The 26,530-nt window shown below is 48.2% G+C and overlaps 1 protein-coding gene and 2 long non-coding RNA genes across 3 annotated transcripts in view; all 3 read left to right on the top strand.

Moving 5' to 3' along the window:
* The first annotated feature begins 727 nt into the window (after positions 1 to 727).
* Positions 728 to 15,222, top strand: LOC140699579 (uncharacterized). The gene is made up of 13 exons (XR_012077782.1): positions 728 to 928; positions 2,521 to 2,637; positions 3,056 to 3,230; positions 3,349 to 3,440; positions 6,665 to 6,751; positions 7,086 to 7,245; positions 8,340 to 8,427; positions 10,158 to 10,286; positions 10,630 to 10,762; positions 11,150 to 11,203; positions 11,480 to 11,674; positions 13,443 to 13,552; positions 14,948 to 15,222. It is a non-coding gene; the product is annotated as an uncharacterized lncRNA (long non-coding RNA).
* A 154-nt stretch (positions 15,223 to 15,376) lies between these two features.
* Positions 15,377 to 21,105, top strand: LOC140699610 (uncharacterized). Its single transcript, XR_012077822.1, has 3 exons — positions 15,377 to 15,500; positions 15,601 to 15,716; positions 21,037 to 21,105. It is a non-coding gene; the product is annotated as an uncharacterized lncRNA (long non-coding RNA).
* Positions 21,106 to 25,264: 4,159 nt separating this feature from the next.
* LOC140699560 (uncharacterized) overlaps positions 25,265 to 26,530 on the top strand; it is a 91,516-nt gene continuing 90,250 nt past the window's right edge. The window contains exons 1-2 of the mRNA XM_072972212.1: positions 25,265 to 25,519; positions 25,994 to 26,274. Of these exons, the coding sequence (XP_072828313.1) occupies positions 25,327 to 25,519; positions 25,994 to 26,274 (474 nt within the window). The 5' untranslated portion in view covers positions 25,265 to 25,326. The remainder of the gene's footprint in view (positions 25,520 to 25,993; positions 26,275 to 26,530) is intronic.

Raw genomic sequence — 26,530 nt, forward strand, 5'->3', positions numbered from 1 at the left:
GAACAGGAGAGCTGGATGCCAGAAGCCACTGCCCAGTGTGAGGCTCCTGGGAGGGGCATCTCCTCTCCGTGGGCTCTGATCTAACCTCCCCTCTCCCCCACCCCCACCCCTCTCCTCCTGCATTTCCTGATTGATCCCTGGATAATGGTCCATACCAGGAATGACCTGGGAGAGGTTTTATCAGTCTTTAAGTGGAAAAAAAAAAAAGAAATCTTTAGACAAGTTACTGAAAGTAACTTCCAGCTTTACCGGGAAAGACCTCATTCCAATGTTTAAGGCTAGTTGACAGGGTGTCAAATTGCTTAACCACTCACATCTGAGCAAGTGCTACCTCTCTCTCCAGCTCCCCGCAGCATCCACCTGTGGCAACTTGGCCAAAAGAAGGCAAGAAAGCTCTTTCCCCTCGCCAGCACCAGCGTGGCTTTGGAGTCAGTGGAGGCTGAGAGAAAGAGCCCCGCCCTGAGGTTTGAGGGGCCTCCAGCCACAGCCAGAGGAGCGGGGGTTTTCAGAGTGGCCCAGCAGGGAAACCAGGCAAGGCCACCTGGCCCAAGTCTTCCCTGCCCAGAGAGCCCCATGAACTGCTTTGGGCCACACTCCCCGTTTGGGCCCCCTGCAAAAAGTTACCACGGGAGCCACACCTGAGAAGGCAGAAGGACAGCCCTTTAGCCTGGGGTCCCAGCAGGTGTGTCCTGTGAGACCTGTGGCCACATAAGTTACTTGTCTCTCCAGGTCACTGAAGGGACTGTGCTGGGCATCTTGGTGGTCAGGGACATGGGAACACCTCTAAACTCTGAAGAAGGACAGAGAGACTCTTCCTGGAAGCAAGGATTCCAGGGAGACCCCTTGCCCAGAACTGGGGGACTGTGTCCTGAGTAGACCCCTGGGAGGCAATGTGGGGCTGTGGGGTCCTCTTCTGAGAAGGGAGCAGGTGAGTTTTCCGGGGGTGGGGTCCTGCTTTGTCCAGACATGTCCTTGTGTAAGACGCATTTACAAACACCTCCAAGTCCACCTAGGGGTGGCCCCAGAGGTGGGGGTAGAGGAGGAGAGTGAAGGGTGCAGACTTAGGGCCCCCTGAGCCACCCAGGGAGCCAAGGGTCAGTGGGAACATCTTGGGAGTCTAGTGCAGGGGTGGAGGACGAGCACTAAGAACATGCCAAGTCATGCAATAAAGTGACCCATGACCACGAGACACAGGTGGCCGTACACCAAAAGAGGCAGATAGAAATTTAGACCCAGGATCTGAGAACCTTGAGAGGGGCTGGAGGGTCCCAGGAACCCTCAGGAACAGCTCTTCTAGGGGCACAGACATCCCAATACACACATTTCTCATGGAAGCTTTTTGGGGTGCAGAGTGAGTTACCAGGATCCTGAACTTAGTATGGAATCCCACCCCCTTGTTCATCACGGTACCTGGCAATAAATTGCTGTCATTTGTCCCTGGACATGCACAGGGGAGCTGACTGCTGTGGGGGTCACTGCAGGACTAGAATCTTCTGGTGTCTGCTCTGTGACCACAGAAACCCAGGGGGATTTCTCAACGGGAGAACCTGGAGACCATGCCTGCAAGGACCACCCTCATGGGATGGCCAAGGAGCTCGTGGTACCCAGGTCACCAAGTGACGAAGTTGTGAGGTTGCCTGGGGTATCCTGGGGGCATGTAGATTTCTGAGGTCAGCACGTGGGCCCAGCACTGCTGGATGGTCTGCACAAAGAGGGCCCTGCCCTCCTGATGATGGCTCTTAACACCTGCAGGGAAACTGCTCCCAGGGCTCCTGGAGGTCCATATTGAGAGTGTCCTGCCAGCCTTGTGGGGTCACCTTCCCCTGATGCAGAAGCAGACCTCTCTCCCTTGAGGCCCAGGGGACACCTGGCTCAGGAGCCACCTGTGTGCCCTGGACACGCAGAGCCCCAGAGCTCTGGCACAGCCTGGGGTGTGGTGGTGTCCGGGCAAGAAAGGCCCTGGGAAGGGGGTCATTCAAGGGCAGAGGCCACTCTGCAGGGATGCTGGACCTGGCAGCAATGCACTGCTTCAGTACTCCCTTGGGTTGGGTCTCCAACCTGTGGGATGGAAGGGCCACTCCTTCCTGCGGTGCAGTCGGGGGATCTAGATCCATCGTCAAGGTCAGCCCTGAAAATGGAGGCTGCGCTACCTCCATTCCTGGAAAGAAAATCAGTCCCCTCCAGTCCAGGTGATTCAGAAAGTCATTCAGCAATGTTCGGGGCCTCCACTTTAGGCTTTGAATTAGAGCTGAGCGGCTTAGGAGGCCAGATCCCTGTCCGTGGCTCCAGGAGCAGGCTTTCTGCTGGGGGACAGGATCCTCACAAACACCTGTGTCTTTGTGGGACACTCCCCTCTGACAAGCTGGGAGGCAGGGTGCAGTTGTGGGAAATCGTGTTTACATGAGCAGAGTGCCACCATGTGGTGGGGGCACAGGAGACTGTGAGAATGAGTCCCACAGCCTTTCTGGAATCAAAAAACTGGCAAATGTGAAAAAGTGCATAATTTGTTTTATTGAACAGGCTGCTTATGTACGTTTGGAGGACCAGGTTCAAGGACTCAGCATCCCTCCAGGACAATAGCCTCAAGAGAAGAACAGACAGAGCAGGAGGAGATCTGGGGTTTCTCCCAGGAATGAGGTGGAACAGGGATTTCTGCAGATTTGCAAGGAGTCCCCGACCACTGAGCATGGGGTTACAGCCCCACGAGCCCCTGTCATGTTTGGCTTGGGCTCTGGTTCTGGCCTGCTCATGTATTCTTCCAGCAGAGTTCCAGAAACTCAAAGGGTGGAATTACAGGGGCTGCGTTTGGAATCTAGTGAGGAGTTGGAGGGTCCTTTATATTGAGTCCCTTCATCCTAATCACCGTAGCTGAAGCCCAACACCCCCCAGGCCCCCATGGTTGCCGTGGAGGGAGAACAAGCCTGGCAGGCGACCTAGGGGTCCCACTACTGTGTCCTTCCCTTGTCTTCGTTCCCTTTCACCGCGGAAGGTGTGATTGTCTCGTGTCATGGTGGCCTCCACAATGTCCCTCCCAGTAATCTCTCTTCTCCATCAGGTGGGGTTCCCAACCCCGCTCAGCCTTCTCTGCATGGATGCTGAAGGACCAGGCCCACCTGAAGTTCTGAGCTCGAGCAGTAAGGTGGAAACAAAGAAACCAATGGAAAAAAGAAGCAAGTGATTGTGGCAAAGCTCCCCACCACAGAGAAGCTGCCCTGAGTGGAAGGGAGAGTGTGGGCATGCCCGTTTGTTTCCTATCTCCCAGTGCTCTTAGCTTTCTTATTGCCTACCTGCATGGTTACAACAAAATGATCTGCAAAACTGAACATATTTACTCTCTCGCTTTTACAGAAAAGGCTGGCCAGCCTCTGGTCCGGTACCAGGCAAGAGATTGGAGTTCCTTTCCAGTTTGGAAACATCTTGGCAGGCCCAGGTTTGCAAAGGTCTTTAAGAGTAGTTACGGAGTTTTGCTTTTAAACTTTTTTACGGCTGTATATACTTGTGAGATGTGGTTGTGATGTATAATTCTGAGTCGGGATTTTCTCAAACTGTTTCTCACTTCTTATACCAGACATTCCTAAATTCCAAGTGGAACTGCATATTAAGGAAGCCATGGAATTTAGCAAAAGGATACAGATCTCATTTCCTTTTAAGCATCGATGTACCTCCATCATGGCAGTATTTGTTATGTGTTATTGATAGGGGAACTAAGTAGTAAACAGATTAATAGAAAATAGGGGATTTTAGGTACACAGGTTCATCTTTTCAACATTGTTTGTAATATTTGCAGTTTAAGATGACCATTCCTGAGAAACAGGCAGCCTCTTAGAATGAAATAGCATTTCCTCTGAACCATAATTAATTTTTATTTTGTAGACAGCAGGAAGGGTAATAACACATCACACATTTGGGGACGTCAAAGAGAAAATGTAACTTTCTGGGAGCGCACTCCCCCGCCTCCCCCTGCCCTTTTTACTGTCCCATTCTCCCTGGAAGGCTCTTTCTTATCTTCTGCTCATGGCTCCAGTAACTCTTTCTTCCTCCTTGTTCCTCAGCTGGTAAGGTTAGTTTTCTACTTTGAACAAGCAAACAAGCCAACAGAAGAGAAATTTCACAAGCAACTCCCAGCACATCCGCTCGCCTTCTGATGTCTGTGACCTCACTCTCGGTGCCCCACCGCTTATTAAAAGTGGCATCGAAAGCCAGTTCCTCCAAAAGTCCCCGAGGCCCCATCCCTCCCATCTTCTCTGGGTTGTCACTCCCAAAACCATCCTCTCTTTCACTGCCTCATCTATTTTGTTCTCCTGCTAGTTGGCACCATCAGTATATAAACGTCCATCCTCTTAAACCAACAGCACTCCTTGACCCTAATTCACCCCCACCAATTGCCACCCTGTGTCTTTGCAGCAAATCTTTAAGGAGTTGTTTAAACTCACTGTCTGCATCTTCTCTTGAGCCATCCCCTTTTACACCCATTCTGGCTTTTCGCCTGATCCCTCGCTCTATGGAAACTGCCCTGTCAAGGCCATCAGTGACCCCATGTTGCTAAATATAGTGGTCAATTTTGACTCCTCATCATGCTTGGCCCCTCGGCAGCATTTGACCCAGTTCTTCCATCCCTCCTACCCCGTGTTCCTGCTTCACTCAACCTCCAGCCCATCTCTCTGTCTGTTTCTGCTTTTGGCCTGCTGGCTGGTCCTTTGCCAATGTCTCCTGTTTTTTCCAAACATATACTGTGGGTGTTAACCAGGGTGGGTTCCTGGGCCTCTCCTCTCTCTCTCTGCTATTCCTTTGGTGGAAGCAACCCAGCCTTGGAAATTGGCATGCCATCAATTTCTCGATTTCTCCAAAATTCCCTGATTTCCCCTTTCCATCTGAGCCTTTATCCCTGAGACTCACATCACATTCTTTTCCTTTCATCCACCTTGCTTTCACATTCATACATATGTTCTACTATGAAATTACTTTTCCAAATTTTGAATCAGTACATATATATCATGTAAAATGCTCAAATATGTATTATTTCCACTAAGATGCTAATTCTACCTTAGAATATTTCTGCACTTCTGTATTTATGTGAATAAAGCGAATAGTATTTCTACAAGCCTCATAGTTAAACACTGTTAGTTTGGGGCTATTATGTAACATGAAATAATGGTACATCAACATAGTCGTTTTTCATTTATTTTTATGTAACACCGAGATGAGGTTTTTGCCCTGAAGACTGGTTTTATTGAAATTTTACCTACGTTACGGACAGTCAGTTTATGTGAAAGCCCTCATTTCTCCCCTTTTTGATATATGCTCCATTTGGCTATATATAACATATAACTTGGCATGAAACAAAATTCCCAAATCATTCACATAATACAATTAATATGTTTAATTATATTTTTTAAATGTTAAAAAGAAAAAGAAAACAGATTCCTCTACCTATTAGGCACTTCTGTGGCAATATGTAACACACCCCTTAACCATGACATTGAAGAACTGAGCTGATACCAGCCCCTTTCCACCTGCTCAGCCCCACCTTTTCCCATCCCCTTTCCCATCCGGAGAGGACATCCCTCCCATTGTCCAGGCCCAGATGTTGGAACCATGTCCTTTCTCTCTCTTTCTTTTACACTCACAGACAGCAAATCCATCTTGTTAGAAAATTCTGGATATTCTGTCTTAATTAAATACCTGCTCTCTGCTCCCCGCCCTCCTAAGAGCCACCTTCAGCCTTTCCTGGATACCAATAGCCTTCTGTTCCCATCTTTGCTTTCCTACAATCTCTCATCCACACAGAGTCAGAGGGAGCCTGTAAAAACATACATTGGGGGTGGTGGGTGTTGCTCAGTGGTAGGGCGCATGCTTAGCATGCTTGAGATCCTGGGTTCAATCACCAGCACATTCATTAAAATAAATAAATTACTTCCCCCCAAAAAACACAAACACAAAAGCATAAGTTGGACTACATCACCCCTCCCCTCAAAACTCACTAAACGGGTCACCATGTCATTAGGAGCCAAAGTCGTCACAAAGGCCTCAGGACCCGGCGTGCTCTGCCTCTCTGCCCACACTCTCCCCCTCACTCTGGGGGCCTCTGGCTCCGGCTCTTCCTTCTTCCTCCGGATCTATTCTGCTTCAAGTTCATTACTCCGTGAGATCTGCCAGGATTGCCTTATTCTCTCCTGCCTGCCTCCCACCCCACCGCCATCACCCGAGTTTGCTCATATCACTATTTTTTAAAAATTTATCCAAACTCTTGCTACCCCAACATGCTGCCTGTTTCCTCTGCTAAAATTCTGAGCCCCCAGTGATGGGGAGTCATGTCTATTTTGTTGACTGATAAAGCCCGAGAGCCTTGGGAATGGTCTAGTTAGGAGATTCCCGTATGTAGTAGGAGCTTATACACATTTGCTGAATGAATGTAGATGCCCTGGTCCAATCCGATGGAGCACTTCTGTGACGTGCTCAAAGAATAACTCTCCTTTCCACCTGAGAGGGGGTGACAACTTCCCTGGTGATTAAAGGCAAGAATTTTTTGCTTTATGCTGTTAACCTTAGGCGGGGAGACTGGGGGATCTTCATATATATTTTTAAATTTGGTTCACTCTGCAGTTGGTCTTTGGTCTCTGTATAATTTTGAGAAACTCTTTATGAGTGATCATTCTTTGATCAGATTGAACAGGTTCCAGGGGGAAGGACCAAGCCTGTCCCATCAGCCATTCTATGTGTCTTGTCCTGGGACCCAGTGGATGCTCAGCATGTAAGTGAACCGACAGGAGTGAGTGAAGAGATGGGAGCATCTCATTATTGTGGCGGATCTCTGTCCAATGCCTTGAGATTTGGGGAAGGGTTTACGAGTGCAGAAGGGAGAGGTCAGGTCCTCTGTGCTTTTCCTGAGTGCCCTGGCCTTACCCATTCCCCCAGCCCCCTCTGGGCAGCCAAGCCAAGGAGCTGGGCCACCAGGGGTTGTGCTGATCAATAATCCACCTTCACCCCAAGTCCGGGGGTAGGTACACATGGTTGTAGACACTGGAGTCAGGTCCTTGGAGGAATTCCTCACCGAACTATGTTTTGGACCTTTTATTTTTCTCTAGAACCTCCAGCTGAAGAAGATTGTTTTAGACACATGAAAGTTGAGGACACCTTCTGTCCCCTCGCAACCCAGGCGGGGCTGGGAGTCTGCTGTTTCTATAGCCGGTGGGCTCGTGTTGATTTGGGCATCCCTGTGCCTGAATTCCTGCAGTACACTCGGTGGTAAGGTTGGGGGTGCCTGGCAGGGAGGGAAGCGGGTTGGGAGACTGTACAGCTGGGCTGATGTTAACCTGGGGTGAGCGGGAGCTTGCTGATGCATGGCATCTCGGGGCAGGGAACTCTCCACACTCAAGAGGGGTTCCCACTCCCGCAGGGTCCCTTTGATCAGGGTGCTGGGCTGTCAGGGGACCACAGGGGTCCCAGTGAGGATTAGGGTGCCTTCAGGCAATGGGAAGTGTGGGGTCCAGTGGCAATTGAATTAACTGTGCACCCAAACCCAGCCCCCACCTCTTTCAGCCTGTTTCCTAATCTGCAAAACTGGAATGTTATTAAACATCTCACGGGGTCATTGATGGGCTGGGACAGACTAGACAGTCAGGAGCTGGAATTCCTCTGTCCCCTGATTGTTTGCCTTCTTTCTGACTATTTGCTCTCACAAGCTCAGTCTCTCTGTCTCTCGCTCTTTCACTTCTAAGTGTCTCTCATGCTCTGGTTTCATTTGATTTCCAACCACCGCCCCTCCCCTCCGCCAAACTCCAGATGAGTGAACTTGATTTCTATGTGTCAGTTCCAAATTCCCAGGAAAGATGCTCTGTCACCCTCTGGATCTGCTGTCCAACCCATGAGTTGTGGCCAGAGGAGCGAGTCCTTCTGGGACCAGCAGAGGGTCTCTGCCGAGCCCCCAGCCACCACTGTGGGAGCACATAGCTCTCCGTGGAGGAAGTACTGGCTGTGACCTTGTGTCACTAAGTGTGAATTTATGTCTTCTCTTGAACCACCTTCATCCTCCTAAACAAAGATGAAAATTAAACACTCCCGGGATTTGTGTCATGGAACACTCAGGGTGGGGGCTAATGGGGTTGAAATTTCTGCTGTATTTAAGGGGCTACACTGAATCCCCAACGAGAGCCTACAAAGGGAACAGCACCGGCCCCACCCGGCACTTAGGGCGCTGAGTCTGCGTGACGGTGAGCCAGGCTTCTGACCACAGCTCAGGGGTCTGGTCTGACCAATTAGCCTTTGAAACCAACCAGCTTTGGATTCCTCAATCCCACCCTGAGGTTTTACCTGAACCATCAGCTTCTGTATCTCTGAAGACAGATGCTGAGGACCCTTCACGTAAGCCGTTCGCACAGCCCTGTTCAGGCCTTTGTGCTGCACGGTCTGCCCGGCGAGCTGACCGAGGTTGGTATTTTACTGATGTTAGAAGTAGTCTGGTTTCCCGATGTACTGTTTCACTGAACAAGCAACAGAAGCCACTTCTCGCTGATAAAAGCAGAAAAGGGACATAATGAAAAGATACTGGGAGGGTGTGTGGAGTGGCCAGGACCGGAGCCAACCCAGGAGCTGTAGGAGGTGTTAGGGAGCCCCAGGCACCAGGCTGGAAGGGGTGCTACCGGGCCCCCTGCCACCCCAGAAGGGACCCCCCTCCACCCGACCCTCCACCTCACTCACTGCAGGTTCATGTCCCGGCAGGGCCAGGTCACACTGAAGCCACCAGCACACACCTCAGTGGGGGAGCTGGCCCCGTCTGAGCTGCGGGCGTGCCTGGTGTGGGGAGAGGCCCAGTTAGAGGAAGGCAGTTCCCCTACTGTTCCGAGATAAGGTGCAAGTCAGTGCCCATCACTCAGGAGAGCCGGGCTGGACGGACCTCATTGTGGTGACTAGGCTGTCTGAGTTCACTTATTACTTTCTATGTTTGAAGGCCCTGGAGGGAGAAAAAGTGAAGGTTCTAGTACTTATTTTGTGTTTCCCACGTACCAGGTGTGGTAAACAAGCCACTTCAGACAAGGCCCGGAGCAACCACGTAAATAGGCCACGGAGCAAGTCGTGCAGTCAGGCCTCTGTGGTCCCGAAACCCGTGTCCACATCGGCTCCATAGTTACCAGTGGAAACTAGGGGGATTTATGGGACTGTGTGCTCCTGTGAGGGCTGGGATATGTGTGTTTAAGTCCACATCTTCAGAAACTCGGCTAGAACCACAGCCACTGATTGCACGGTGGCAGAGGAAGGGAGGATTCCAGCCTCTGGTCCAGCTCGTGTGGAGCTCAGAAGTTCTTCCTCCTGTCCTGAAAATAACACCAAATCTGAGGGAGCTGCAAACCCACTGCTCTTCTTAGATCCCAGAAGACTGAGGGGGAAAGCTGCTTCCAACCCAGAGAGGTTGCAAAGGGAACAGCGGGCAGGCTTGGAGAGTCACAGCTCCCAAGGCAGAACCTGCTTTTGTAAGAACCCCGGGGGCAGGCAGATTTAACAGGTCCCTGAGGCCAGCAGGAGGCTCAGTGTGGGGAAATCAGAGTGTGACAACTCCAGGGGGCCAGTCAGAGGGGCCCCATGCTCTTTTTCATGTATTTTACATCCAGGACCGTGTCCTGTTCTCAGAATGAAGGCCAGAGGATAACTCCTCATGCTTCCTGCCTGGAGAGGAGAAAATAACTGTATTGAAATACACCCAGAACATTCTGTTTCATTGGGGGAAGTTGTTTTTTGTTTGCTTTTTTAATGAGAAATTATTTTACCAGAGCCTAACCAACCTGGGAGAAGGGAAATCCCTTCTGTGTCACCCAAATTGGGGTGGGGGGAAAGAGACACACTTGTGGAGGTCACAGCTCAGGGCACAGGCTCAATGAGAACTAATCACAGGACTGCAGATGCCCTGCTCTGTCCCGCTCCCCCAACACCTTACCTCCATGTCAGTAGGGCCCGTGTGTAATAACAGGAATAATACTAACAGAAGTAAATGTCTCAGGAGTGTCTAGGGAAAACCCAAAGACAGCGGGGAGATGAAAACAAGGACACACAGGCTGTTTTAGCCTCTCACACCAATAGCTGTAGCAAACTACACACAGCCCAGCCCCAGTAGATAAACAGACAACCTCACAGAAGAAATTATTTATTTTGGTTCTCTTACCCAGTTCATTCCATGGTGCATCCTCGCCTAGAATTGAGTGGAAGCAAGTCCATCTCAGAAGGGACATAACTGAAGAGGGATGGCTTCCCAGACTCTGACGGGCAGAGAGAGCACCAGCCTGGGTTAGAGAAAGGTGAGGGGTGGGGTAGGGTGTGGGCTGCCTTCTTCCCCATATAAGGAACCTTCCTGAGGCCAGCACAGTAGGAGGGAGGGCCATGGGGTGGAAGCAGCCAGACTTCATCCTGAGAACTGTTGGGATGCCTCAAAGGGACCATTCAGGTGCCCAAACTGGGCCCTGATTGAGGGAGCCAGTCGGTCTGACTCAGAGCCCAGGACTGAGGTGGGCTCACAGCAGGCCGGTATTACTTGGCCGGATCCATTTCACTTCTCCGAAGCCCTGTGTAAAACATGAAGCGTGGACGGCCTGGTGAGCACAGCTCTGCCCTCAAGACCGGTTTCAACTCCTCTCTTCCCAGAGAACAGCATCTCTGAACCCGTCCTGGGTGACCTCACAGAGATCACCCTAGTGGCCCAGGCTAGTGACCGGGAACATGTACCTTCCTGCAGGCAACCCCTGACGTCCACTGATGCATCATATACTGGCAAAGAGTGAGTCACTGTGCATTGGTCTAACAGCAGAGACTCTGCCAAAGGCCCAAGAGGTGGTGTGTGGGACATGCAGGGGTGCAGGAGTGTAAGCAGCGCAAAAGTGTAACTGGTGACAGGGGTGCAGGGGCTGTGGAGGGCGCAGGCATTTCAGGGGATGTGGGGGTGGAGGGATGCAGAATTGCAGAGAGTAGCAGGGGTGCAGAGGTGCAGGGAGTGTAGGGATGCAGGGAGGTGCTCAGGGACCTGGCCAGGATAAGAAGGCAAGTGCACATCCTTGCAGTCAGCCTGACCCCGGTAGGCTATTGCAATGCTTTTGGGCGGCGGCGGCGGCGGTGGCGGTTGGGAGGCTGCCCGGGCAAGCCGATCGATATCTTCTCTTCCCTGCAGCCTGGCCTGGGGTGGGGCTTGGCCGCCGGAGATTCGCCAGATGTTGCACTCCAGGTAAGCTTGCTCCTGGTAGGTGGGGCGGTTAGGTCAGAGGGCGGTGGCAGCGGCAGAGGGGCGGAGCGGGTCTACCCATGGTGAACGGGTGGAATAGCTGCCTTGTCCCGGCTGCTGGGCCTGGGAGCGGCCTCTTCTTCCCCAGGTCGCCGGACACTCCTGTCCCACTCAGCTTGCTGAGTGCGGAGTGGGGGCGGGGCCGTTAAGGTACGGGACCCACGGGGGGAGGGAGGCTGCCGCGGGGGAGCCGATCAATTCGCTCCGCTCTCCCCGGAGGCGGAGCCAGGGGCGGCTTCTGCTGCCCTAGAGGCGGGACGCGGGTCTCCAGATGAACTTGCTCCTGGGAGGCGGCGGCGGAGGCGGCAGGGGCAGGGGATGTGTTCCAGGAAGTTGCTCCATTTCTTCTCTCCCCCACGGCCTGGCTTGGGGGCGACGTCTGCCGCCGGAGATTTGCCTGAGGTCCGACTCCAGGTGAGCTTGCTCCTGGGAGATGGGTGCGGTGCGGTCAGGGGGCTGGTAAGGTGGTGGCTGCAGGCATAGGGAGGCTGCCCCGGAGGAGATTGTGGATTAGCTCCATGTCTGCACCGCGTGGCCTGAAGGCGGCCTCTGCTGCTCCAGGTCCCGGGACACCCCTGTCCCACTTTGCCTGCTGGGGGCGGGAGGCAGGGTAGTCAGGGTGCAGGGGTGGCGGTGGTCGGGGGCCTGCAGCGGGGGAGCGGACCATTTGCTCCCATCTTCCCCGCGTCTTGTCCTGGGGGCGGTCGCTGTTGCCCTGTGTTATGAGACGCGTGTATCCTAGTCGGCCTGACCCCGGGAGTTGGACTTGGTACTTTGGGGGTGGTGGCAGCAGCGGCAGGTTTTCCCATGGAACTTGTCCATTTGCTCCCACTTCCCCCCATGATTTGCCCTGGGGGCGGTCCCTGTTGTCCCAAGTTCGTCGGACGTCCAACTCCAGGTCAGCCTGCTCCCTAGAGAAGGCCACTGTGAGGTCATGGGCAAGAGTGGTGGCTGCTGCGGGGGTAGGGGCTGCCTTGGGGAGCTGGTGGATTGGCTCCCGTCTCCCCGATGGCCTGGTGTGGGAGTGGCCTCTCCTGCCCCAGGTCACCAGACGCACCTGTCCCACTCAGCCTGCTGGGGGAGGGGCGCCCTGGGCGGTGCCTTTAAGGTGCGGGGGTGGCGATGGCGGGGGTAGAAGACCTGCAGCGCGGAGCCTGTCAATTTGCTCTCCTCTTCCCCGTGACCAATCCTGGGGGCGTCCTCTGCTGCCCAAGAAGCCGGATGCCCGTCTCCAGGTCAGCTTGCTCCTGGGAGACGGGCCCGATGTGGTCGAGGGGCAGAGGCAGTTGCGACGGCCGGCTGCCCCGCCTAATGGGGCCACTTCTTCTCCTCTCCCCTGACCTGGCCTGGGGACGTCCTCTCTGGCGCAAGATTCGCCTGACACCCCACACCTGGTCTGATTGCTCCTGGAAGGTGGGCGCGGTGAGATCAGGAGGTGGAGAGGACAGGGGCTGCCCCTGGAGAGCTGGAGGATAAGCTCCAATCTCTCTGCAGGCCTGACGTGGGGGCGGCCTCTGCTGCCCCTCGTTCCCAGGTCACACTTCTTCGGGTCATATTTCCCCGGGGTTGCGGTAGGGTGCGGGGGCGTCGGGGTGTTGGCGGGGGTATGGAGCCTGCCGCTCGGGAGCTGGGGGTTTAGCTCCCATCTTTTCCGCAGATTGGCCTGAGGGCAGCCTCTGTTGCTCCAGGTCGCAAAGCAATTTCTCTGACAGCTTAGCCACCGGAGGTGGGCAGGATGGGCTGAGAGGGCTGAGGCAGCCGCCAAGGCAGCGACGGAGGGGGCTGTCCCTGGCCAGCTGGTCAATTTGTTCCCATCTCAACCTTTGCTGCCGCAGTTTCGCAGAACGCCCTTCCCCAGTTTATTCTTCTCCAGGGAGGTGGGCACAGTGCATGCAGCCCGAGGTCTGGGCTCTCCCTTGGGAGGGGCAGAACTCTCTTGTTCTCCTTTGTCTTTATTCTTCAGCGAAGTGGTTACTGGACGCAATTCTTAATTCTGAGAAAGTGTAGCCTGTGTTATGGAAGAGCTGCTGGACAGTGAGGTTTCTGGGTGGATTTTCACATCAGCTGATGCCCCAGGCAGGCAGGAAAGCTATTACTCAGAGCTTCTTAGTCTGGGGTTGGGGATGGCCCCGCCATCCTCACCATGCTTTTTAAAAATATGTTACTCCCCTCTTTTTCCTAGGTGACATTTTAGGTTATTGGGTCTCAGATTGCTGGCACACTCATCCCTGTTCTCAGACATCTTTTAAACTTGGGTGAAGTGATAAGTAGGGGAAGATGATTTACTGAAAGGTAAGAATACTTAAATTCGCATTAAAGCTACATTCTGTCAATCTTTCTAAAATGATTTTCCTCTGATTCTAAATCCACGACCTAGTGAATGTTGTACTCCTGTGTAAATTATTGATCTTCACATCACATTTGTTGAGTGGTCAACGAGATTTGTTAATTAGATTATTCCTGAAAGGAAAAGTTCAGGCTTTTCAGAATTCCTTGTCTGATGTCACCCAGGCAGTCACAGTAGAAGACAGAGCTGATATAAAAATCCCTCAGCTGCCTGAACTGCAAAGCTTCTGGGATTACTGATCCCTGAAATGCAGGTGACTCTTGATGATAATCTGGGGGATGGTTTAAATGATCAGATTCTTCCAGTCCTATAAATGGGTTCCGTGGCCCCAGCCCCGGGAGAACTGGACATAAGGGCCATATCGTGTGTGGTGGGATGGGAAGGCAAGGTGTAAGAGCTGGAATCACTGAGATTCCACACTCGCTAAACGCAGACTCCAGAGCCTAATTGTTGTCAGGTTCTGTTCTGGATTTGAGAGTGTGTTCATATATGATTCTTGCCCTTCTGGAGTCACTGCCTGGGTGGAAGTAACCTTTACATAGATCTGTGGAGGATGACATTTAAGTAGATGGGCTGTTATGGTTCTCAATGTGCCCAGGCTTGCTCTTCCAGGCACTCGTGGGACTAACGCGAGTCATGTTATTCACTCATTCACTGATTTATTACCCTTGAATTGATCACTCGTCCCACAGTAAGTGAAACAAGGTAACAGGAAGCTGAGTTTTGTCCCCTCTCCTATCACTGATTGTTTTTCAGTCGGGCGCCCTGCGTATGCATTGTGAAACGGTGGTATTTCGTGCCCAATGGGGCAGCACTGTCAGTTCTGAGAATCAGGGGAGACACATGGGTAGGACAGCACCCTGACACACATGGCACCCCCCATCCCGTGAGACAGAATTGTCGATGCTCAGGTGACCCGATGTAGACTGCGGTGCTAAACCTGAGCATGTTTAGTTATCCTGGTGGCTATGAAAATACAGACTACCAGTCGCTACCTCTGGAGACTCTGAGGGTGTGCACCCCAGAATTCTGCATTTTAAGAAGCACTTTAACGAATCCTGATGAAGAGATCTGAGTGTCCCACGGAGAAACACTGGTGTGCGAGGCACCAATATTGAGGATTCTCAGGGAACGATGTCTTTTTAGGATGGTCCATGGGCCCTCACTTTAGACTTTTGCCTTGGGTTTAATTGTATGTGTTCAGAAGTGATGTCTTTCAATTCCAGTGCATGTCAGCATGCTCTGTGCAGGGATTTACTCTCAGTAGATGGCAAAAACTATGATTCTTCAGGTCACCGAGCTACACTGTGAACGATATTTTATTTTGGTTTTCTTTGTAGCAATGCAGAGTCTCCCGAGAAGAGATTTAGACTCAACAGCTTTGTGTCAGACTTTGGAAGACCGCTGCTGCCCAAGGTGTTCTCTGGCAGTGCAATGACGAATCTAGGTCCCTCTTTCACTGCTACATCAATGAAGTGGACCACTTGGACAAGGCCAAAGCTGGTATCCCTACCATAGCCCTTTACAGTGTTATTCGGCTCCAGGAAGCCATCAGATGCAGCAGGTGGCCAGAGGAGGAGCCGAACAGACTCATGAAATGTGACATCCCCAACTTTATCAACACGGACCAGAACTCTGCCTTTGTGGAAGATGATTTCCTGATTTTGTAACTACCGATTGTTCTAGAAAATAAGCCAGTTGCCCAGAACTCACACAAAGACTTGAATTGAGAAACGTGCTTTCTCAGGTATCTTTCTGAAGATGTGAAGTCTGTCTTTGTATGGAAGGAAGTCCCCTTTCACAAAACTGAATGTGTTTGTGTCTGAGAGAGGGAAATGGAGACAGAAAGACGAAGAAGCAGAAGAGAGCCCCCTCAGAAGAGATCTAGTTAAGGTGAGTTTTTGTGCCTTTAAAAAACATTTGGGGTTTTAGGGGGAACAAAGTATTTACACTGTCTTATTCTCCTCATTGGAAACCTTGGCCCCGTCGTCAGAGTCAGCGGCCTTGAACGGGGGTTGCACGCTGCGTTTCATCTGGCCCTGCGACTTCCACGCTCTGCCTTTAGCACGTTGCTTTGCCTGTCAGGGTTGCCACCCTTTTAACTGTAAGGTGAGGAGTCTGGAGTAGATGATCCACCCCAGCTCTGCTGTTTTTCAAATTTCTGATTTCGTATTCGGATGAGTCTGGGATACACCCAGAGCAGTATAAACCAGGCCCTACCTCCTGCCTATTGCTGTGGCATCCCTCAGGTCTGTGCCTTCTACTCAACCCTTTACTGAGCCCAGCTTTTGTCAGGAGCCCAAGTGCCTACCGGGATGGCAGGGGACTTGTCTTTCGTGGTCACGGTGGCCAAGAATTCTATTGGTGTGCTGAAACAACTCTTCTGAGATCCTCCACCCACCCCTGCTCAAACCTAATGACAGCACTACGGTTCCTTTCCTAGGAGGGGAATCAATCCATGGTGCATTTTATGACAATCCTGTCCCCAGGGATGCACGGAAGTTTAACAGCTGAGTGAGGGGAGGTGCCTCTGTGTCCCTGTATTTCTGTCTGCTCACAGTTCGCTGCCACCGGCTACTGAACAAGAAAAGTGCTATTCACCATGTTGTGTGTTTTCCAAATGTGTAGGTGATGGTCTTGTGGCTCGTGCGTGGGCTTTGATTTGGGATGGTGAAGGGCTTATAAATACCTCATCAACATGTATTCGAGGTGGCCTGGTGCCACACAGATTTGATTCATGAAGGCATCAAGCCTGCACACTGGTTTGGAAACAACTTGGTTTTGATCATTCACACTGCGTGCATGACTCGCTGCTAATCTCTGGGTGGTTTTTTCATTTCAGATTTATTCACCCCATGTCTTGCTTAAGCTGAAAAATACATTTATTTCACCAGAATATTCTCTGATTCTTTGTTTACACACATCCAGTTTTTTTAATTCCTTTAAAAATGATTCTGTGTTTATAATGCCTCCTAATTTCTATCATCTCTATGTTGCCAGTGGCCTGAGACATGCACCAGATTTGATGCCGGAACAGTTCCACCAAAAGAAATCCCTTTGCCGTAATATCTTTTGAGGAAAATATTATTCTTTAAGGCTCTAACAGTAAATCGTAGAAGAAAGCATGGAACATTTCTTGTAGTTAATACATGTTCATGCGAAAAGAAATGATATTTTCATTAAACAATGTTGATTTTAATAACTTTTACAAATGTGAACATTATTATTCATAATTTAAGTAACCAGATAAAACCACAGTTATTTATTATGAAGATTGAAAACTATTTACACGGTCTCTTAATTAGAAGTAGCTTTATTAGAAGACTGAAGGGTATTTAAAAGATGGAAAAATACCCATGATGACACCATCATTTTTATTAACTAAATATCAAGAACTGTGCAGGGATAAGATTTAACTCTCTGCAAACTGCCAAGTTAGCATGAGGTAGTTTGTGGATGCTGCCAGAGGACAGGACACTCCCCCAGGATCAGAGACAAAGGACTTCCTGCCAGCACAGCAGGCAGCCTGTGGTTCAAGTTCATATTGGTTCCTGAGTTCCTTTCCTATTGCTGTTGTAACAAAGGACCACAGACTCAGTGGCTTAAAGCAATACACATTCATCTTCTCACTGTTCTAGGGTGCAGTAGTGCAAAGTCAATGTCAGTGGGCTAAAACCAACGAGTGGCCAAGGCTAAGTTCCACACCGAGGCTCTTGGGAGGGATTCGTCATCCTACCTTTCCCAGCTTGCAGAGGTGCTCACACTCCTTGGCCCAGGGCCCTGTGTCACTGTGACCTCTGCTGCCACTTTACATCTCTGTCTCTGACTATATAGATATAGAGGAAGAGTCTTCTACATCTGGTATGGACCCTTTTTCCTACATGGACATTGTATCCCTATTTATGTGCAGATGAAAACCCCTTCCCTCCAGGGTGCGGTGGCATCAGCTCACAAGATGACCACTCTGGGCTTTAAGTGTCCTCTTTGTATTGTCATCAGGGAACTTCTCTCTCCATAGTTAGCTCTGTGTTAATTTGTTGTTATATTTTACCCAGAATTACTGAAAGTTTTACTTAAAAGGGATCCTAATTAGCTCTGTTTACCTGTTTCCAGAGCTGAAAGCTTCAGTTCTAGAGTATCAGTTTGATTTTTCCTAAAAATACATTCCAGTATATTTCTCTGGTGAAAGTCTCTACCCTGTTATCTATTTTCCCATCATTTCCTTATTTTCTTGAATATATTAAAAGTATTTTATAGCCTTTATTGGTAACTCTGATGCCTACATCACCTGGGGTTTGCATCCTTTGTCTAATGCTCCTTATTCTCATGTTATCTGTCATATAGTCTGGACATGTTGCATGTCTAGAAATTCTTTATTACATGGCAGACATTGCAAATGAAAAATCCATGTTATCTTCCGTGAGAGCTTTTCTACCTTCCCGTTAGGCAGACAGTGTGAGGGACTGATCATGTCACTCCAATCAGGCGCTGAGGTGGATCAGGACTAAAGTGCCTTTTTTCTTAAAACAGCTTTGAGGTATACTTGGCAAAATAATTTTCACACGTTTAAAGTGTACAGCTTAATACGTTTTGACGTAAGTATATCCCCAAGGAACCATGACCACACTCAAGACAGTGAACATACCCATCACCCACAAAGCTTCTCTCCTGACTTTTGTTGTCCCTCCCTCCCTCCCCGTCTCTTCCCCTGGGAACCATTGATCTGCTTTCTATCACAACATAGTGGTTTGCATTTTCAAGATCCTTATATGAATGGATTCATGCAGTATCTACTCTATGTTGTCTGACTTCTTTCATTCAGTGTAATTATTTTGAGAATCATCTGTGTTGCTGTATTAATAGCTTGTTTGTCTTATAGTAGAGTATTGTTTAGTGCTGAGTTTTTACTGAAGAGTTTATTGTGAGCAGTGTTTGTATAGACCATCATTTCTTTCTGCATTTACTTCTTGATGGATGCATGGGTTATTTACAACTTGTGCTATTATAAATAAAATAGCAGTGAATGTTTGGTTACAAGTCTTTGTATGGACATATGCTTTTCCTTTCTAAAGCACCAGATGAGGAATGTCTGGATTATATGGTACACAGGTGTTTACCTTTTTAAAAGAATCTGTTAAAGACTTTTCCAAAATGGTTGTACTATTGTAAATTCCTCGTGGTGTGTATCAGTTCTGGTTGCTCTACTTCCTTGCCAGCACCTTGTAAGGTCAGTCTTTCTAACTGTATTCATTCTAGTATGTATGTGAACTAGTATCTCACTGTGGTTTTTAAAAGCATTTCTCTAATGACTAATGACACCTTTAATCAGCATCTTTTCATATGCTTATTATCCATCTGGATATCTTTACTGAAGTGTGTTTTCTGGCCTCATTCATTCAGGTGTTTGAATTATTATTGAATTTTGAGACCTCTTTATTCTGGATCAGATACAAAGAGAGACCTTTATCAGATATATGATCTGCAAATAGCTTCTGTCTATGGCTTGTCTTTTCATTTGCTTAGCAGTGTTTAGAAGAGCATTGAAGAGTCTTCATGTTCATAAAGTTCACTCTATCAGTTTCTTTTTAAAATAGATGATACTTTTGGTGTCATAGCAAAGAAAAATTTGCCAAACCCAAGGCCATAAACCTTAAGCCTATGCTTGTTCTCCTAGCTGTTTTATAGTTTTAGATTTCCTATTAAGATCTATGATCCATTTTGAGGTAAATTTTGTATATTTTGTGAGGTGTGGATCAAAGTTCATTTTTTTTTTTTTTGCGTATCACGATCTAATTGTTCCAGCACTACATGCTGAAAAGATCCTTTCTCCACAGCATCCTTTTTGAGAATCAATTGTCTGTATAAGTCTTGGTTTAGTTCTGAACATTCTATTGTGTTCCATTATTCTATTTTCCTGTTTTACACCAACACCCTAATTTCTGATTACTGTAGCTTTATAAAAAAAGTTTGAAAATCAGATAGTGCAAGTCTTCCAACTTTGTTTTTCTTGTTCAAAGTTGTTTTGGATTTTTGGGATCCTTTGAATTTTTATATGAATTATAGAATAAGTTTTTAAATTCCTTACATCCTGTTCTGCCAAAATTCCACCCATGTCTTTGGCCGTCTCCAAAGCCACATTTTCTGAAGAAGTCTCTCTAGATCCCAGGTGAAAGGAATTTCTCTTTCGTCTGTGCTCAAATCACATTTGATATTATTTGATTACACTTAATCATATTTGCCTGTATGTACTTGTCTGACCTTTCCAGCCATTTAGTAAATCTCAAAAGATTAGGAATCTTGACTTGGTTCCCTCTGTGTGCTGAGAAACTAGTTCTATGCTTTGCAGGAGTGAGCCCTGCAGTAAGAGGTATCTGCAGCACACATCTAGCTCATTGCTTGAATATTGTCAAGGAATTCTGCAGATTTAGAATTGTTTATTGATTGTTGTCTCCAAGACGGCTCAGTCTTTTTTATTTCTATTGCTACTGCTGCAGTTTCAAAGAACAATGGGCTAGTTATTTTCCAAATATCAAATCATACTCTAATTGTGTTGTCACGCAAATTATGTGCTGCTGTGTCTTAACAACCTGCTTAGTGTTCACAGGCTCCTTCACTCATGGAAAATTTGGGAGAATGTCATATCCTTAGAGATAGCAATGCTGTCTTTGGCGACCTGAGCAGCAGTATCTGAATTCACTCCTGCTGTTTTTCCAGTGTCCCCTCTAGACCTCCTCCAGCCCTCCATGGGGGGCCCTGCAGTTCTGCCCTAGAAAAGCCTGTTGCTTCTCAGGAAGACTTCCCTATGAAACATAACCATGTCCTTCTTGTGGGGACATTCAGTCCAGAGACCTGAAAGCAGGGGAAAATATTTAGCCTGCTTTTGGTAGAACCTAAATTCTTCCATACTTGTTAGAAGCAATTTCAATGAGGAAACTGTTTTGGCATCTAACAAATCAGCATAAATGACTGATGAGGAAGATCAGCTTCCCCATCCCACTCAGTCGTCATGTTGATGTGACACACACATTGGCAAACATTTTCTCCTGTGAGCAACATAAAGTTCAAGACGTTATGAATGGCTTTTTGTTTTTATTTCTTAGTCTTTCCACATTCACTGTGTCTCGTGAGATTATATGAATCCTGCTTATTTTCAGCCCAGCACTAAACTTTTTAAAAGGATCACGTGTTTAAAAGGCTAGTGGACAATTTTTAGAAGACAGAAATCCTTAGATTTTGGTCCCAGAGTTGAATCTTGGTTAGTGGTGAATGAAAATTCCCGTTAAAATTTTAAATTCAGTGATATAAAGTCTTAAAAATAGTTAAATATTAGTCAATTTCATTAAACACTATAAGAGTTATTTACCTTTAAGCCTGTTTCTGGGGCAATTTTGCAATGATTCCCTCCCTTTATCGATTCCCTCTTTATCAGAATCCTTGAGAGGCCCCTGTCATCATTGTCAGTATCATCATCATCATCATGGAACTGATTCTTCTGGAAGATTCTAGGAAAATAAAGAGATGGACGGGATTATGTGTAGGTCAGTGTGTGCATATACAATAAGAACAGCTGTCAGACATTAGATGCAAGATACCCATTTCATTTAGGGGAGAATGTGGTCATGAAATCCTGATGTGGTGAATGAAGGAAGCGGTGGGAACAGGATAGTCAATGGAAAGGAGGAGGAAGTGAGTGAATTGGAGAGCATAGATCCTTGGTTAGTTGATCAGCACATTGGTGAGAATGAGGGGAGTGTGATGGCAGAATCATGTCCCTCCCCGGCCACAGGGTAGCCACCTGTGACATGTTACTGTACATGGCAAAAGGGATGACAGATATTTTAGGATTAAAAATCTTAGAGGATTTCTGTCTCCTAAATTGTCTATTAGTTAGCCTTTAAACCCATGATACATTATTATAGATTAGTGCAGGGGCAAAAATAAAATGGATTCATATAATCTCACCAGACAAACTGAATGTAGAAAGGATAAGGAAGAAAAACAAAAAGTCACTTATAAGTGCCTTGAACCATAAATTGCTCATGAGGAAATGTTACACAAGGTGAATGTCACAGCCACATACATACTGCCTGAGTGGGATGGGACAAGGGGATCCTGAGATGAGACAATAGGGTGAGTAGTCTGGATTGTCCAGGTGGGCTGAATGTAATCACAGGGGTCCTTAAATTGGAGGATATTTCCCAGCTGAGTTTAAAATCAGAGGGAGGTGTAGCGATGGAGCAATGTTCAGAAAGGCTGCTGACCATGAAAATGGAGGAAGTTGAGGGGCACAAGCTAAGGAAGGTGGGTGACCTCTGTAAACTGGAAAAAAAAAAGGAAACATTCTCTTCTAGACCCTCTAGAAGGAAGGAACCCTGCTGGTATCTTGAATTTATCCCAATGAGAACTGTGTTGGATCTCTGACATCCACAGCCATAAGCTAATAAGTCTGTGCTGGTTTAAGCTATTAAGCTTATGGGAATTTGTTACAGTGGTAATAGGAAAATAACATAGTGAGTGGTAGTGTAAGGGATTAAAGGTCTAGGATGGGGTGTGGAGAGAATTCTGACATTTACACCTAAAAAACAACCAGGTGAAGTGGGAAGGTGTTTTAAGGAAGACCTACCTGGCAGGGCTGTCAAGCAGACTGGAGTGAGCGAATCCTTGGAGTTAGAGGAATCAATTAAACCTCACAAGGAAAATAAGAAATAAAATGTAGCAGGGCTTCAGTGTTAGTAGATGTAGGAATGGAAATGGGCAGAGAGATATAAACATTATTTTGAAATTAGCTACAGGTTTGATGACTGCATGTTTGGGAGAGTTAGCCCATGTGTGGACTGAATGCATCCCCTCAAAATCCATATGTCGAAACCTCATCTCCCAGGGTGATGATATAGGGATGCGGGGCCTTTGGGAGGTGATTAGTAGGATAAAATGAGGTCATGAGAGTAGAGCCCTCATGAATGGTATTAGTGTTCTTATACAGGGCCCCAAAGTGCTTGCTTCTCTCTCCTCTCTGGGCCATGAAGATAGTGGGAAGACAGCCATCTTCGAGCTGGCAATCCTCTCCCAGATACATTGACCTTGAAAGCCTCAGCCTCCAAACCATAAGGAATATGCTGGTTGTTTAAGCCACCCGACACACGGTAATTTGTTACAGAATCCCAGACTGACGAAGACAGTGGAGAATGCCACTGTGTTTTGCACTGATTGCCTGGAGAATGTTGAAACCCAGGGAAGTGGGCAGCACAGACGTTTACTCATTTAATCCTGCCAACACTGTAGGGGATAGAGTCTACATTTTCCTCGCTATTTAAAAGGTAAGGAAAAAGAGGCACAAACAATAACAATGACAATGACAACAACAACAACAGCAACAATAATTTGTCCAAGATTCACACAGAACTCCCTGGAGGGAGAGTGAGAATTAATACTTATGCAGGCTGGCCCCAGAGCCCCTGCTCATAACTACTAAGTCAGATCACCTTGCTTATTTAATCAGTTTTTTTCAACTGTGATATGAGTGTACTGTGTCCAGTAACTTATAATTTCAAAATACCTCACTGTAAGGGAAACATTAGTCACAGGCATTACAACCCACAGAAAGCTAGACATACAAAAATAACTTGTTAAGGCAAGATAACCAATAATGTTTTTAAATATTATACCTGCTGACCCTTTGCAATAAAGTGTTTATTTATAATTCTGTCTGGCTACAGAATAACATCATAATCCTGCATGTGGCTGGTGGCTCCCGTGTTGGACAGCACGGGTCTAGAGAATTTAAATGACTTGCCCAGCCTTGCCCAGGAAGCTCGTGGTGGGATCAGAGCTATAGTCTGGGACTGTTCCTTCCTATCCAAGTCCCTCATGGAAGTTTAGAAGCTTCTCCTTTGGTGCCCAGCTGTCTATCCGTACTTATGACATCTTGTCAGGTGCCCCGGCCTGCTCCTGAACATCAGCCAGAACCCACTTCTGCTCTTTTTTGGCCAGGTAATACCTTCTAGCAACTTCCATTGCCTTCTTGGCATCAGTTTTTACATGGAAGGGTAGTGGCTAGAGAAGGAAATGTGTCCACATGACAGGTTTTTCATAAATATAGTAGGAGTGGTCAAGAGAAGAAAACCTCAGGAATACGAGTGGAAGCAGGTCATTTAATATACCAAATGCGTACTTTCAATGTATGTTTGTGTTTCCGAGTCCACGCTTGTTCTACTCGTGCATTATAGGCCAACACATCAGGAGACAAGGATTTGGGGCAAGAAATAGCGGCTTTAATTTGTAAAGCCAGTGGAGAAGATGGTAGACCAATGTCCTGGAGAACCATCATCCCAAGTCAGAATTCAGGCTCTTCTTATATTAAAAAGGGGAAGCAGGAATGCTTGGTTGATGCAAACTTGGTGTATGAATTCTTTGTTTTTAGAATCCTTTGTTCTTGCAGCTCTTCACCTGGGTCAGATCCGTGTAAACCTCCAACAAGCAAATGTTATTTTCTATTCTGTATCTTGTTATCTTTATACGAATGGAAAAGTGATAATATCCTTCAAAGTCAGAGCCTTGAGAATAGGGTCTCCTGTATATTTCAGGATCTAGGCAACATTGTTTCACAAAAGGTGCAGAAACAGCAAGACTAAGCCTAGGAAACAGGGCACAGGTTTAAAGTCAAAGGAACAGATCTAATATGGAGTCAGATTTGTTCTTTCCTATTTCAGTAGTGCCATGGAGAAGGCACTGTGGGCAGCTTTCTGTAGGGTCCTGGAGGCTTTCTCTCTCAGCCTCTGTGCGCCTCTATTGAAAACCCGTCATCGCTATCTGGCCTGCTGGAAAACCAGTCCGCCTGTTTTGCCCTGAAGTTGTGTTCTGTTTATAACTCATCTCTACTCCTTGGAAAACAACTCAATAAAAACTCAGTTGGTTTCCCACCAGCCCTGAGCAGGGGTGAGGGATAGCATGTTATTATTTTATAAAAAAAATATATAAAAATGTTTTAAAACAGCACTGGGCACATAGGAGAGAGACAATCAATGCTTCCTGGCTTAAATCGAAAATGATGACTCAGTGAGTCTATGGCTGCTGTATTTGCTGAACTAGTTACTCCTTTGCTCCATTACACATTTATTTTAACTGAAAAAGAAATATATGCATATGGTTAAAAAAATTCAAACAGAGCAAAAAATACTCAAGTGAAAGAAGTTTTCCCTCATCCTCTGTTCTTACACGCCTCCCTGGAGATGCCAATGTTTACAATCCTTTGTGTGCTTTTCCAGATATGCTATGCAAGTTCCCACCAATGTATGTAAATTCCTTTAAAGTTTTACTTATTTTTAACTTTAAGGGATTTAAATCCTCAAGTGGCTTCTGCCACAGTAATAGAAAAGAAGAAATCTGACTCCATATTAGATCTGTTCCTTTGACTTTAACCCTGTGCTCTGTCTCCTAGGCTTCTTCTTGCTTGTAAAACAATGTTGCCTAGAGCCTAAAATATACAGGAGAGCCTATTCTGAAGGCTCTGACCTTTAAGGGTATTTAACACTTTTCCAAACATATAAAGATAACACGTTGCAGAATAGAAAATAACGTTTGTTTTGTTGGAGGTTTACAGAGATCTGACCCAGGGAGATAGCTGCAAGAACAAAGGATTCTAACAAGAAGGAATTCCTACACCAAGAAGTTTGCAAAAACCAAGCACATAGGAAAGCAGCCTGAATTCTGACTTGGGGAGATGGTTTTCCAGGACATTAGTTTGCCATCTAGGTCTACAGAAACTTGCTATTCCATGCCCCAACACTTGGTCTCCCAACTTACTGGCCTGTCCTGCACTGAGGAGAATGAATTTGGACTCAATAACACTTCTACCTACCTAGCAAGTTGGACACTGGGACTGAGGGCAGCTCTCCCACACACAGGGGCCTACGGTGAGCCCTTGATTATTCCCCGAGGTTGGGGTGTGGTTTACCCAGGAGGGATGGGGACTCTACACCAACACTCAGGCAGTCTGCTCCTTCTGGGGCTCTGACATTTTACCTCCCGCTCCCTGCCAGCCCAACATTTGGGACAGTGGAGCTAAGGCAGAGATCGTGCCTGCCTGTTTCCCAGCGTGTAAAAGGGGAATATGTACTCTTCCCAAGGTAGTTCTGAGAAACAACACCTGCGGGTGCTTGGTTCCCTGAGCAACAGTAAACCTAGCTCCTTGTGGGGGCAACGGGTATGATACCCGTAGGGTTTCTGCAGAGACCTTAGCTGGAGGGCTGGGCCAGGGACGTAAAATATGAGCTGTGGGCAATGACGGGTAAGAGAAGGGTGTATAGGCAGGACTGCTGCCTCCTTCGGGGTGCCACAAGAGGTAAAACGCTTTCTCCCCATCTCTGTTACTCCCCTCCCAATTCCAGATAACTGCCTTCCCTCTGCTCCTCCTGTCCATGTGTCTCCCTCCACTTTTCCCCGCCTCCCCTCCTCCTCCCCTATTCTCCCTCCCTCGGTTCCCCTTCTCTCTCAGGACCCAGAGCGGATCGCTGGCCCTCCTGCGCATGCGCAGTTGCTGCCAGCTGGACCGCGGGTTGGAAGCTCCAGCTCCGAGCCAGGGATCGGCCCCAATGGCTTCTCAGCTCTGTCGCCCTGTAGGCCTTTGGCTACTGCCTGGGGCCGGGGCCTCTGGCTGTGGAAGTGCAAGGTGAGGGGATATCGGGAAAGGGGTGAGGCGGCTGCGGGAGGGCGGTCGGCGTGTCACAGCCCCCCAGGGCGCCAGTCAGCGTGTGTTCAGCTGGATTGCTCGGGCCAGACCCCTCTGCCCGCGCCACCTGCCCCGGCGCACCGGCCACAGCTGCCCAGGGCCAGGTGTGCCCCTGCCGCCTCTTGGCCCAGCCGGGCTCCCCTCAGTCCGCGGCTGGCGTCCGCTTCCCCTCTCCCGCCGGCGAGTCCTCCCCTCC

This window comes from Vicugna pacos, chromosome 11 (genome assembly GCF_048564905.1).
Source record: "Vicugna pacos chromosome 11, VicPac4, whole genome shotgun sequence".
Lineage (NCBI taxonomy): Eukaryota > Metazoa > Chordata > Mammalia > Artiodactyla > Camelidae > Vicugna > Vicugna pacos.